The following is a 14,541-nucleotide window of genomic DNA, read 5'->3' on the forward strand; positions in this document are numbered from 1 at the left end:
CTTAGCTTTTGTAAAGTTTCATTTGTACCACCTTCAAAGTGTTCAGATTGTTCTTGTTGATCAGCACGAGATTCAGGAGTGCCTTCACGAGATTGACGTGGTGAATTTTGAGGGGAGGGAACCACTTCAATGTTATGTAAATCTCCTTGATTTTGATGGATTTGATTTTCAGGGTTTCCCAAAGTGTTTTCATTGTTATTGTTGGTGTTGTTGTTTGACATGGTGATAACAATGGACAAGATGTAGCTTAAAAGAAAAGATTATCAGATTCCCGGTAACGGAACCAATTTGTTTAACCAAAAATCTGAGTCTTTGGTCAAAGCTAGAAAGAAATTCGGGTTACTGATAATCAGGAGACGAAAATAAAATATTTTTGAGAATGATGGTAAAGCAGTAAATAGTTTTGTATTTCAGTAAGATCTCAATAGTATTTCGTGTCCTTACAGATGTTGAGTCTTTCCCCTTTTATAGTTGATTCTAGGAGAAGATATAATGTCTTTATCTTAATGAGGCAATTATGAGCAATAAATGATATTTAAAAGAAGCGTTACACAATCATTTCTATTTAATTCAGATTCTCTAACGTATTTGATATTTAATGTTGTATTTAGACTCTTTTACGTCATCAGATTCGTGTCTTCAACTTGTTCTGATCTTTGATCTTTAAACGACTCGAATAGGTACGAGACTCGTACCGATTTTAGTAACGGTCCACACCTATGTTGCTTTCTTTTCCCTCTATCTGTTGTCGCCCGTGCCTCTTGGCTATTTATTGCGTTTTGACCTTTTGATCAGTCCACGTGTCATGACACGTCATCTTCAATATTCAGACTCAGTTTTTTCCCAATACAAATATGTTTTATGTGATTACCTTATTAATGACATAATTACCTTATATGTTACCAATGATCTAGAATGTGGCTGGATATTTTAAAATTTGTAATTGTGATTAGTTAATACCAGTGTTGTGTAAACGATGAACTTGAGTAATTCATGTTAGCCAACTTGTATTAACTTTTTGAAAGGTCTTAATAAGTTACTAATTACTTATATTTATTTTTGAGATTTTTAACATCAAACTGAAAAGTAGCTTTCTAATAATTCAGATAGAAAAGATAGTCACTTATAACATATTTATCACATAAGTGAATTAAAAAGAAAAAATAAAGAAAATACAGATGATTTTTTTTTCCAAAAAGAATATAATCAAGACAAATTCTCTCAATGACAAACTTAAAACAATTGTCTGAAAATCAAATCCGATTCACCAATTAAAAATAAAATGGCAAAAACAAAACATAACAAAACCAAACGCATCTGAAGGTGACTAAGTGACAATTATCAATCTTTACATACTAACGAGAGCAGCTCGGTGCACAAAGCATTTCGCGTTCATGCAGGGTCCGGAAAAGGGCAACATCCTAATGGGGTGTGATGTAGGCAGCCTACCCTAATGCGAGCATCAGTGGCTGATTCCACCGCTCAAACCCGTAACTTATAGATTACACGGAGATAAATTGACCGTTACTCCAAGGCTCACCTTCCATCTTTTACATACTAAACATATATATAAATATTTGGATTTGATATAAACACATAATCAATACTATTAGACAAAAGGGCCATTGCCAACCACTTTCTTCTTTCATTATTATTAATAAGCAATAATTTTCTTTTGGATTGTTGTATCATCCATTGTTTACTCTTCTTGTTTTGGGCCTGTAGGCCCACTAATCTGACCCGAAGGCCCATTAGTCTGACCCGAAGGCTTGTAATATCCAGTGACCGGGTCTGGTACCCATGATGATGACTCTGAAGTTGCCCTCTCTTCCTCTTGTTTTCCTTTACTCTTTAAAGTCCTTTTTGTAGACTCTGTTTCTGCTTGTGATACTGCTGCACCATACCCTCTCCTACAAAAAACAAGATTTCTCAACAATATATTTTTACTAATTTCAAAGCAGCATTAGATATATAAGGATAATCCGATACACTAAGCTCCCGTTATACGTGGGATCCGGAGAAGGGCCGCACCACAAGAGTCTATCGTACACAACCTTACCCTGCATTTCTGCAAGAGGCTGTTAAAGTAGCATTCAAGGGCGGAGCCATAGTATTAGTTGCCGGTTCGGCCGAACCTAGTGGATTTTGTTCAAACCCTGTATTTGTATTGAGAAATCCAATGAATATGTATAAATTATTAATTTAGAACCTAGTAACTTAAAAGGATTATAATCCCGAACCCATAAGGTTCAAATTATAGCTCTGTCTCTGGTAGCATTAGATATTGCAGATTTAAAATTCTAAATTTTGCCCCAACATAAATATAGAATTAAACTTATATATACTGACATTATAGGCGAATGCAACATATCAGTACCAGGCAGTGGCGGAGGTCGGATCTTCACGAAGGGGGTTCAAAAAAAATTGTATCTTGTGGGAATTGAACTCATAACCTTATGTAGATTTTGAACCCCCTTGACCACTAAACTATACTTTTTGATTGCGTTAAGGGGGTTCAAAACTTAATATATAGAGGTAAAAAACAGATTTTGCCTTATATATACAGTGTATTTTTTCGGCGAAGGGGGTTCGCCCCCCTAAATCCGCCCCTGGTACCAGGTACTTTCGACGCATAGCATAAATTTATGTGTAATTTGTAAGAATTCACTATAATTGCAACAAATAGTAAAGACGAATTCATAGCTTTAAAAATACAATGAGTTCAATGTTAAAAGTCTTAAAGATTGAACTCATAAAGTTTAAATCCTGAATTCGCCTCTCGATAACATTACACTTTTACTGGTTGTGATAAGTTATTTACTATCTTTAGGTGTTAGCAATCATAGAAATTTACATATAATTAACTTTCAAGTGACTTGATAGTGTGAAAAATTATCATATAGAGTTGAAAATTCATATATCTCTAAAATAATAGTGTGATACTCCCAATTTATGTGACACTTATGTGGCTTCTTGAGAATCAATTTTACTTATCTTTGTAGCTAAATTGGATTAGATGAACTCCATATTGTAAAATTAAAATATAAACGTTCAAAAATTATACGAAAAGTACTATAAGCTATAATTCTTCACATATCAATACGATTAAAAATATATCTTAATATTGAGCAAAGTTCATATAATTTGAATCTTGAAAAGCGAAAAGAGCTACGTAAATTGGAATAGAGAAAATATGAATAAGTACTCGAAGATCGAACTCACCTGGTAATGAGACAAAAGGAAAGCCTAGTTTTGGAGAGTATTCCTGTCATATTTCCAGCCATTTTGATTAAAAGTAAATTTCAAAACTTGTTAATACTAATAAAAGTATTGGTGAAATATTTCGAGTTTTAGAGAAACACAAGCCAAAAGTTGCTTTATATAAGAAATGAATAGTCAAAAAGTGGAAATATTGGTGAAGCCGTGTAGGGCAATTTTATGATTGAGTCCACTTGGTCATCCTTGAACAAGAACCATCCACGTTGCAATATTCTATAGAAGCATTATACTTTAATTCCTAATATGGTAATAGAATAATATGAAGAAACTTCCTAGAGGAAGACGTGTAAGAAAAGCCAAAAAAAGAAGAGCGTTTTGGTAATTTGAAAAGAACGTGAAATTATAGTTAAATCTTGGCTCCATAATATATTGGAGTTCCAGTATAATATATTGATCTAGTATAATATGTTGAAAGTTCATACACATAGTGCTCCAATCTCCAGTATATTATGCTGGAACTTTCCACGTGTTGGAGTTCCAGCATAATATGCTGGAAATTCATATACAGGTGCGCCGATCTCCAATATTATGCTGGACCGATCCATGTTGCAGCAAAATAGTGACTATTTTTCAATAACCTTGCAAACGCTACTATTTTTTTAACTTGGCTCGTGCTATTAATGTATTGAAAGGTTACCGCCTTTGGCCTTTCTTGTAATCACGACGTACTTGTGCCCAGTGGCGGAGGCAGGATTTTCACGAAGGGGGTTCAAAAAAAAAATTGTAGCTAGTGAGAATTGAACTTATGACCTTATGTAATTTTGAGCCCCCTTGACCACTAAACTACACTTTTGGATTGTGTTAAGGGGGTTCAGAACTTAATATATAAAGGTAAAAAACAGATTTTACCTTAGGTGAAGGAGGTTCAGGTGAACCCCTTGCGCCCCCTAAATCCTACTAACGTGTACCCCGCATATGATGTATAAAAGTTGTTGAAAGCATACAATAAATAAATGTCCTATTATAATACTTTAAATTTTTTAAATAAGGTGATCACACAATTTAATACTCATATAATAGTAAAGCAGATAAAATTATAAGTTCAAGTCATACCATCACTCGTTAACAAAATATTTCTACATGTTTCGTCCAACAAAAAAAAATTATATCGCACGTGAGGAAGATATGCTACAATTACAAATATAAGATAAATATATAAATATCTACATGTTTCCAAAAAAAAAAAAAATTATATCGCACATGAGGAAGATATGCAACAAATATAAGATAAATATATAAATAAAGTACGTCATCTCTCGTAGTTTAAACATTTTGAATGAAGAATAGCAATAGAAATTCCCAAAGATAATTGTAGTAATGGTTCAAACATGTGCCGCAAGCTTAATTTTTTCGACGAACTCAAAAGAATATCCACCTTAATAACTAATGAATTACAAGGTACAACCCACTAGAACAAGAGGGGGGGGGGGGGAGAGAAGAAAAAGAGAAAAAGAAGTCACAAATAAGAAAGTGAAATATTGCAGATTATAGAGTATCCGAAATTTCAAATAATCTTTTTTCCTACGCCGGACAAAAATAGTTCCTAGCAACTGTCTGCCTTCCCACATCTAAATCCCAAAATCGAGTTGTTTCACTAGTTTTTTCCTGTCACTCGGTAGTAATTTGGTTGCGTACTCAGACGGGGCAAGGTGGAACATCAAGAGTAATACCAGCTTGGATTTGGCCCCAACCAATAAGACGCCAGTGCTTCTCGATTCTCCGGCTAAGAGCAATTTTCTCACCTTTGCTGGTACACACTGGTGATGTCAATTGCAGTTTTGCAAATACATTCTTGACAGCGACAACACGAGCGCCGGTTGACATAGACCCTATGTTTAACATGAGGATTTCTCCCTTAGCCAACTTCGAGACTTTACCCTGCCTTTCTGAGTCCTTTGTTCTCACTCCCAGAAGACGGCGGAGCAAAAAGAAATTTACCTGCATTACAAAGTGATGTCATTTGGAAGAAGAATAGAAGTCATGCTCTTTCTGTTCTAAGAAGTGTTATCTAAGTGAAATTACCTCCAGCTCAACAAACACTTCAGGAAGTGATCCAACCTCTCCAAGAACCTGCCCCACTAATCGGTCAGCACGAGTCAGTGTTGGATCCATAGTTGTTCCAACTCCAATGAGGCCTCCGGGCACAGCAAATTGTAGTTCATTTTGCTCAGCAAACAATGACACTATTCTTGAATATATTGGGGTACACTTAATGTTGCCACTCTCATCCTTGACAACAATACCAGGACGAACCTCAATGAGTTGATTTACCTTTAGGACACCCTGCAGAAAAAAGTTTACTTTCTCATTTGACAATCCATCTTCCAATCAAATTTTCATCTCTATATGAAGGTTAGCATAAGCATCGGGTAGAAACAAAAGAACATCTATTGGGTTAGTAATTTGTGCCCTTGGTCAATTAACATGAACCGCAAAAGAAGAGAAGGTGTGCCTGTAGCATTTGTTTGCTTTATGGAATATAAGAACATACCTTCAGTATACTGCCACCAGCAACACCACCTCTGATATCATCAACTTCAAAACCAGGTTTGTTAACATCAAATGATCGGATGACTATCATATTTGGTGGTGAAATGAAATTCCTTTCAGGAATGGGAATTTTCTTCACAATATATTCAGCCACAACATCAATGTTGTACTTCAGTTGCGCAGAGATTGGTACAACTGGGGCACCATCAGCAACAGTTCCCTGAACAAGGTTTGAAGTAAGGTCTAGTGAAACAGCCTTAAGATCAAGCACAGAAACAGTGAAGAGGTAAACCAATTACACTAACCTGAATAAACTTCTGAATTGCCTCGTGCTGATTAATGGCAACATTTTCCTGAACTAGATCAACCTTATTTTGGAGAATTATTATGTGCTGGAGGCGCATAATTTCAACAGCAGCTAAATGTTCAGAAGTCTGAGGTTGGGGACAGCTCTCATTTGCAGCAATTAGAAGTAAAGCTCCATCCATAATTGCAGCTCCATTAAGCATCGTAGCCATGAGAATATCATGACCCTGCAGAAAATTTCACAATACAAAAGCATTCTATATCAGGAAATTAAATGTCTTAATTTGACAGGCATAAATCAGAGTAGAACCTAGGTAATTGGCAGAAGACTAGATGTAAGGGAAGTGTTTACAGATTGATAGATTGCAAAAGAATAGTGCAGAGACTGGCAAAAGAACATAAGTGGATAATGTAAATACTATCTTTTTAAGTTTCCACAAAGGTAAAGGATTAAAAAGAATCCTACAGATCAGACAATAGACAAGTCGGGTTTTGGAGTCTATTTTGTAAAATTGTAACGGTTCCATATTTCCAAAAGTGATGGAAGTTACGAAAACAAAGTAGTTTCACTTAGTATTGAAAGTACCTACGAATACAATAACATGAAAGTAATCTGCCTAAGAAAGAATCTCTCCACATAAACGAATGAGGTAAAAAGCTCTACTGCATGCTCACAGGCTTATACATCCAAAAAAAACTGAGATCATAAAAAAACATTTGCAGATTCTCAGGGAGGTAATAAATGCAGATATGAGATTCACCAACTATTCTTTAGATAAAGACCAACATAACTGAACCTGCTCATTCCTAGAAAAGGCATTCCAGTTCTGAAGACAAAGACTAAATAGGAGCCAGAAACTTTCTCCTTTCGTATAGGCAATTTTTTTATATCTGAGAAGCCCTCAAGTACCAGTGGCACATGGTTAGGAACTCGGTCAAGAATGGGTCAGCCCCTCTACCCTTCTCCATTTAAATATCAGGCTTTTGTCTGTGGCAGGGCTCGAACCCGTGATGTTCCCCTAAGCCACACATCACGCGCTAAGCTCTTACCACTAGATTAAAGCCCAAGAGGAAATTAAGAGCCAGAAACTAAGGGAAACAAAATTTCCTAGTCTTTCGTTAAATCCAAGACAGGGCTACTCGGAACTGCAAGTAGCATGAATGCTAAAGATGTGACAGAACATGGAGAACTTCAGAAAATAAAACAGTAGTGGTCCATTTAAAGATATTTTGATACCTTCATTTTGGTGTATTACCTAAATTATGCAGCTTAAGATTTTCATTGGAATAATCATATCCGCATGAGATCAGACACACATATCATCCTCTCTAGCGACCCAATACTGAAGTAAAAATGGCTGTAATATATACCATAAATGGTAGGTGAGAAACTTACAGGACAATCAACAAACGATACATGTCTCAGCAATTTCATCCTACAGTTCTCGAAACCAGGGACATCACACATTGGACTGTCTTCTTTTCCACTTCCGTATGCCCTGAAAAAGGATATTGTTACAACACAAAAGCAACCAAATGAGCACAAGAATCAGTTCCATCTCAATTTCAAGTACTTACTTGTAGCACATGGGTCTAGGGCAGCGATCTTCTTCACATTTATATATCTTAGCATTAGCATATCCAAGCTTAATTGTGATGTTTCTTTCTAGCTCATTTTTAAAACGAACAGTCTGCGTAAATATGGCAAGGCAGATAATTAGTTTCCTTCTAGAGGACAATAGACTCCGAGGTTGCCCCAATCAGTTATGTGCTTAACTTTTAAAATTTTCATAGCATGAGTTCTTCATGACAAATGCAGTGAGATCAAAATAGGTCCACATAATCAGACAAAACTGTCTTGATGGTCAACTTATCAAGGCAATCAATTGAGAACGAGCCACAAACACATACATTATCAATGAACTCAAAAGCTGATTATTCCAGATAACTTTCCCATAATCATGAGGTTCAACCTCATGCCATAATATAGGCTGCGCAGAATTCTTTGTCACCATACTAGATTAACTATATTCCATCTCAACCCAAAAAAGAGGACAAACCTTGAAAACTTAGTTTTTTTTACCAACCTTGAAATACTTAAGTAAAAATGTGCAAGCTACAAATAGTAGTAAACTGGGCCTAGGCATTTAAAACATCTCAAAATGGTCTATCCATAAATTCAAAAGTAATATAAGGACATGTATTTACAGTTACAAAGATCAACATCTTGGTATATTTTGATAAGAAAGATCAACATATTGCTTGATTTATAACTAAAGTGAAACTGATAAGAAAGAAGACATACTTAAGTGAAGGTCCAGATTGCAAAACAAAAGCCTACCTGCACTCCAGATATAGCTTTTACAACCGTTGACTTTCCATGAGCCACATGGCCAATTGTACCTGAGGAATGAAACTTAATTCAGGCTGATGCTAGAAATGTGTAGAAGTGTTTCTCAAAGAAACCATAAAAACCTAATAAGAGTCCAATACAGAAATACGTCCGCAAAGAGGGTTCAAGTGTTCAATAGTGATTAGTTTACCAATATTTATTGTAGCCTGACGAGAAATAACCTCTGGTGAAAGTGGATGCAGCTTTGTTACATCCAACTTGCTCAGGTCCTGCTCCATCAGCCCTTTTTTAGACATTTTTTAGCTGCTCTTTGATACTTCTTCAGATGTCAGTAATTTCAAGTCTGGAATTGGAAACAAAACAAAGAAATCATGCAACAGTGACTAGCGACAGACAATCGGCAACATACGAACAAACCCAAGGCATGGAGTTTTACACACATAGTAGTTTAATCACTAAAAGTTGTTTCATCAGATGGAGAACTATCAGGTACCTCATTGTTATTACTTGTCCTTTTTTATTCTTGCGATCTTATTTTTACTCGAAAGAACTGTTCTCTTCATTTACAATTTGAGGTGATCTATCATCTGATAGGTTCTCATTCTGGAGCATAGAAATTGTAGAACCTTGCTAACCAGTAAACAAACTCCACCGTGAACTACCCCAGCAAGAGAGAGACTCATCAACAGATTCTAGCTTTCCTATCATCTTCAATTTACAGTATGCAGTTGAATTTAAAAAAACAAATACAGCTTCCATAAAGTTCATGCTCAACTGATACATAGAAGCCAGTATTACAATTTGCAAAGTCTAGCAAAAAGATTCCAAAAGAAGATTATCAGAAGCACCCAAGAGTCTAGCCTTGTGGTCAATCAAATGGGCGGAGAACCATGAGGTCTTAGGATCAAGTCCAAGCGGAGGCAACAAACACTAGATGATTTCTTCTCATTTGCCTAAGCATTGGTAGGTAGAGTTACTTGGTACCTGTACTAGCGGGAGGTAGCAGGTATCCGATGGAATAGTCTAGGAACTGGACTGGACACCACTACTATTTTATTTTATTTTTTTTAAAAAAAGTGTTTGCATACAGTAATGTGTAAATTTTTTCTTTAGGAATACAAAATAATTTCTTTTATGATGTAAACAAAATTAATTATAATAACAAAGCAAACAATTTGGATGATGCTTCATCCTTTTTTTCTTCCTCCTCCTACTACATCTTCTTCTTCTTCTTTTTTCATAAGTCATCTATTGTATATTCGTGTAGGGATAAGTGCAAAATTTAGATAACCCCTAACTTTAGATAATCCGTAATTTGCCATATAGATAAGTTTTTAGTATGAGAATGAATCAGATCCCAGATAAAAGGAAAGAAAGTATAAAGGATTAATATAGCCGATAAACAAAAATCCATTACATTGGCCGATAAAATGCTACGGATAAAATGGAATAGGATTAACGCATAGTTGACTAGTCATCCATTAGATTGTCTTCAATTTCGAAAATCATTAAACAAGGCAATTTCAGCTGCAGTTACTTCACAAATTACAAGCCAAAAACAAAGCTGACTCACAATCAGATAAAAGTATAACCACATGCTTCAATAAATCAACATAACGGATTTCAAGAGCTTAAAATTCACATACTTTTAGTAAAATACCAGTCCTAAAACCCTAATTCCTAAATCTCACCTCACCAGATATTTTAGCTCCAATAGAATTAGACTTGTCACGATTCATAGTAGAAATAAGAGCAAAACTAAATATAGATAAGCAAATATATTCAGATAGAATTTTATTTAAAAAAAACTCACAAACTAAAAAAAACATTAAAAAAATAATTTTTTGAAGGTTTTTTCTTATAATAAGAAATGAGAAATAGATACAGATGTAAACATGGTGGAGGTGATGCCACCGCCGGAGACGGCGGAGGGGGAGACTCACCGGAGGGAAGTGAATACGGCAGCGTGAGAAGTGTACTGGAGCTTCCAAAGGCCGAAAGAGAGAGAAAGTAGTGTGAATTTAGCTTAGGGATGAAGAAGATGATATTTACGTTATAGACCCATTACTATATATTAATTACACGAAACCCCTTATTTTCTAGTTTTGTTGTTTTACTCCTGTATAGAACCGTCAATATGGGCTTGACCCGTTATGCCAGCACAGCCCAGCCCGTAATTAGTAGGTTTGGGCTACAATTTTTGATACTCCTAAAGGACACCAATGGCATCTAGGTCATTCACAAGATCTCAAGCCAAGGAACTAAAATGATACACCTCAAGGAACACCAATGGCATTTAGGTCATTCACAAGATCTCAAGCCAAGGAACTAAGGGATTTTCACCTCTTCACCAAGCATCGGGATATCTTGGAAGCATTGGAAGACAATTGTCGAAGACCCTTGAAGGTATACAATGTTTTGAGGGTGGAGATCTTGGAGGAGCATGGAGACTTGGATGGTGACCGCGTGGAAGACCATGCCTACGTGGATGGTAATAGGCACACCTGTGAGCCCCCTCGATGACTTGGAAGCAAACATGTGGACCTAGGCCATGCTTGCCAATGATTGGAGACTGGGTTATAAGATTTCCCTTGTAGGCATAGTAGTTAGTCCCATTAGGGGTACTTATGTCTTTCTTACCTTATTCGAACCTAGTATAAGTAACATATGATGAGGTCGTTTCTAGTTTAGCTTATCTTTGAATATTGAAGAATTGTGAGGAGCATGTGTTTTCAACTTGTTGATTCAAACGCTTGCAAGGTGTATTCACAAGAGGAATTCCATTCCTCTCAAGGGTAATCCTATAGTTTAGGCCTACTAAGTATTGTAATTTGTTAGGTAATTGATTATTTCAATTATTTGACAATTATCTCTTTGTTGGGTCTATTCTTAATTTCTATCTTGCCTTTAATTTCTTCAATTTCGTACTTAGATTCGTATCATTTGGTATCAAAGCTTGGATTAGTATCTGTTTCTACATACACTAGCTAAGTATTTGATTTTATTTGAAAATCACAAAAAAAAGTATGTTCTTCATGTTCTTGAGTTGAATCTTTCATTTCTTGGATCTAGATGCATAATAATGTTTGAAATTGATTGGGGTTTGTTCTCTATATTGAAATATATCAATTGAAGTTGATTTGAAGTTATTTGGGTGGCTACAAGTGAATTTGAAAAGTTTCTTGTTTTTCGAGTGCATTATCTTCATAAGTGGGTTCATGAAAAAAAAAGTACAATTTGATCCATTTGAGTTTATGTGATTCACGAAATTGATGTTAAAAATCATTGGGGTTTGATCTTAAGGTGATTCCCAAGTGAAATATGAAGTTTGAAGGTAATACGATTTGGATCAATTTGAAATTTCAAAATCAAGCCTAAAGTGAAGAAGAAGAAGAAGAAGAAGAAGAAGAAGAAGAAGAAGAAGAAAAAGTTGAAGTCCAAATTCGTGGAGCGAGAAAAAATTTCGTGGAGCTGGACAGACTTGAACCTTAGAAAATCAGAAATTTCATAGACACGTGGACACGAAATTACACCACCCAGCCTACCCGTGGCCACGAAAAATAAATCGCGGACACAATTTTCTCTGGCTCAATTTTTGTGTTCTTCTTATTCCTAGTTGTTTTCTTTGGTTATTCTTATCTAGTTAACACTAATAATTAGTCTTAATCTGTTAATCTAGTTGTTGCGTCTATATCTTCATTTCGTGCCAATTATTTCGTGATTTTCTCCTTGATTACGTTGTTAATTGTTTGACTCATGTCCGTTTGATTTTATTGTGCCTTTCTTTCGTGTCAATATAAACTCCACTCTAACCCCAAAGTGGAAGGTTCTTCTTGTTGAAAATATTCTTAATTGGAGTTGAAGATCAACTTGTGGTAAAACCAATAGTGGTAAAAGGCAAGAGTGATTGAGAACATTTGAGTGAGATAAAAAGCTAAAGATCTTGAGTGAAACACGAGGGAATTGAGTGACACTGAGAAAAAGTGAAACACTCAGGAAGTGGACGTAAGGTTCTTATTTTCACTAACTTGTTTGCTCATTTTGTAGGTATGACATGGATTAGTGAAGAGTCTTTCAACAAAAAGAGTCCTTCATGGAGCAAATGATGAAACAAATGGAAGAGTTGACGGAGGAACTCAAAGAAACTAAGCATTCAATGAAGCTCAACGAACAAAGGATTGCTATAATAGGGTAGAAACGTCTTATGCAAATTGGAGAGGAGGCAAATCACAGTGCAAACATGTCCCTTACCCCACCACATCCTCCTATTAGACATCAACACCAAACCGCCCTTATCCAACAACCACACCATCAATCTCAACATGGTGTTCTTCAAGGTGACCATGAATACCTTTACGATGAAGAAGAGGCGGAGTATGGAGGGTTTGGTCATGGTAACCAAGGGGGTAAAGCAAGAGATAACTAAAGGATGTTCCAACAGGTACACATGAACTATGGCCAACCAAGGGTTCAAAGGAACTGGCGAAATCGAGGCAACAATGGGGAATACTTTGGGGAGAACCAAGGTGATTCGGATAGAGGGGTAAACACCATCAAGGTCAACCTTCCTCCCTTCAAAGAAAGTAATGACCCAGAGGAATACTTGACTTGGGTTGTTCAAAGTAATAGGATCTTTCAGACGAACCGAGTTTCTAGTACCCAAAGAGTAAGATATGTGGTCACTCAATCTGAAGACTTTGCTTTTACTTGGTGGGATTCAGAAGAAAGGAGAAGGATAAGACTTTGCATTCAATTGATTGAGGAAGGGGCAGAGTTAATTAGTGTTATGGAAACAAGATTCATGCCCGAGTATTACAAATAAGAGTTTCTCAAGAGAGTTTATATCTTGAAGAAAGGCAACAAGAGTGGTGGGTTATACCACAATGAATTTGAGCTTGTTCGCATAAGGGCCAACTTTGAGGAAGAGAAAAATTCTACGGTGATCCGATTCATCGCAGGACTTAATAGGGAAATATCTTCACTTATGAAGCTTCACAAGTATGAGGTTTTGAATGATGACTTCCAAGCGGCAAGTCAAGTTGAAAGAGACTTGGAGGAAGACAAGGCCTATAAGTCCAAGAGGTACAACATTTTATAGGGAAAAGTAAAAGACTCTTAGAATCCATCTTCCAAGGTGACAAACCAAGGGAGTACAAAAAAGAGGCCAAGACATATTATGATAAGGGCAAACCGAAAATAGAGTCCAAGGAAGGAGGTAACAATGCTAAGCCTCGCTCTTCTACTTCTACTAGTAATATAAAATATTATAAGTGTCACGGCTATGTCCCAACCGCAGGGAAATTATCATTAGTGAGAATGGAGTCCATTCGTCCAATAGTGGAAATGATGAGGATTCTCATGAGGAGTCTTCTAGTGAAGAGGATCAAGAAGTGTTTGATGGGATCGAAGAAAGACCTAACATGCCAAATTGTGTTGTGAGAAGAATGACAGGTGCAACCGTAAAAAAGGATGAGCTTGACCAAAGAGAAAACTTGTTCTATGCTAGATGTAGAGTTGGAAAATATATTGGGTCATTGATTATGGATAGTGGGAGTTGTACCAATGTTGCTAGTAGTATCATGGTTGAGAAGTTGGGTCTAAGAAATATGAAGCATGCTCGATCATACAAGTTGCAATGGTTGAATGAGTGTGGTGAACTCAAGGTGACCAAGCAAGCCTTGGTCAAATTTAGCATTGGGAAATATGAATATGAGGTCCTATGTGATGTTGCTCCGATGCAAGCATGTCACATACTTTTGGGAAGACCATAGCAATATGATCATGGAGCTATTCATGATGGTAGAACAAATAAATACTCATTCTTGTACAAGGGAAAGAAACATACTCTTCTTCTATTGTCTCCTTCTTAAGTGAATGAAGATTATAAAATTATGAGCAGATTGAGAGAGAAAGAAACGAGAGAATGAGAGAGAGAATAATAAGAGAAGTAAAGGAGTGTCTAAAGGAAACTTTAGAGAAGAAAAATGAGAGCAAGAATTGAGTGATATGAGCAAGTTGACACAAGAAAAGACTGCATCTAAAAATGATGGGAAAAGGGCTAAGACAAAAGAGAAAGTATGCATAATGATGAAAAGTCAAGGGTATATGAGAGA

The 14,541-nt window shown here is 36.2% G+C and overlaps 1 protein-coding gene and 1 non-coding gene across 2 annotated transcripts; both read right to left on the bottom strand.

The window, feature by feature from the left end:
- Positions 1 to 1,299: 1,299 nt before the first annotated feature.
- LOC107825777 (uncharacterized) lies at positions 1,300 to 3,360 on the bottom strand. The gene is made up of 2 exons (XR_012703876.1): positions 3,223 to 3,360; positions 1,300 to 1,910 (listed from the first exon to the last, which is right to left on the bottom strand). It is a non-coding gene; the product is annotated as an uncharacterized LOC107825777 (transcript).
- A 1,378-nt stretch (positions 3,361 to 4,738) lies between these two features.
- LOC107825776 (eukaryotic translation initiation factor 2 subunit gamma-like) lies at positions 4,739 to 10,489 on the bottom strand. The gene is made up of 9 exons (XM_016652688.2): positions 10,372 to 10,489; positions 8,619 to 8,771; positions 8,417 to 8,478; positions 7,654 to 7,766; positions 7,472 to 7,574; positions 6,075 to 6,302; positions 5,771 to 5,989; positions 5,302 to 5,562; positions 4,739 to 5,217 (listed from the first exon to the last, which is right to left on the bottom strand). Exons 2-9 carry the CDS (start codon positions 8,722 to 8,724, stop codon positions 4,915 to 4,917), a joined length of 1,395 nt encoding a protein of 464 aa, XP_016508174.1. The 5' UTR covers positions 8,725 to 8,771; positions 10,372 to 10,489; the 3' UTR covers positions 4,739 to 4,914.
- Positions 10,490 to 14,541: the final 4,052 nt, after the last annotated feature.

This window comes from Nicotiana tabacum, chromosome 20 (genome assembly GCF_000715075.1).
Source record: "Nicotiana tabacum cultivar K326 chromosome 20, ASM71507v2, whole genome shotgun sequence".
Classification (NCBI taxonomy): Eukaryota; Viridiplantae; Streptophyta; class Magnoliopsida; order Solanales; family Solanaceae; genus Nicotiana; species Nicotiana tabacum.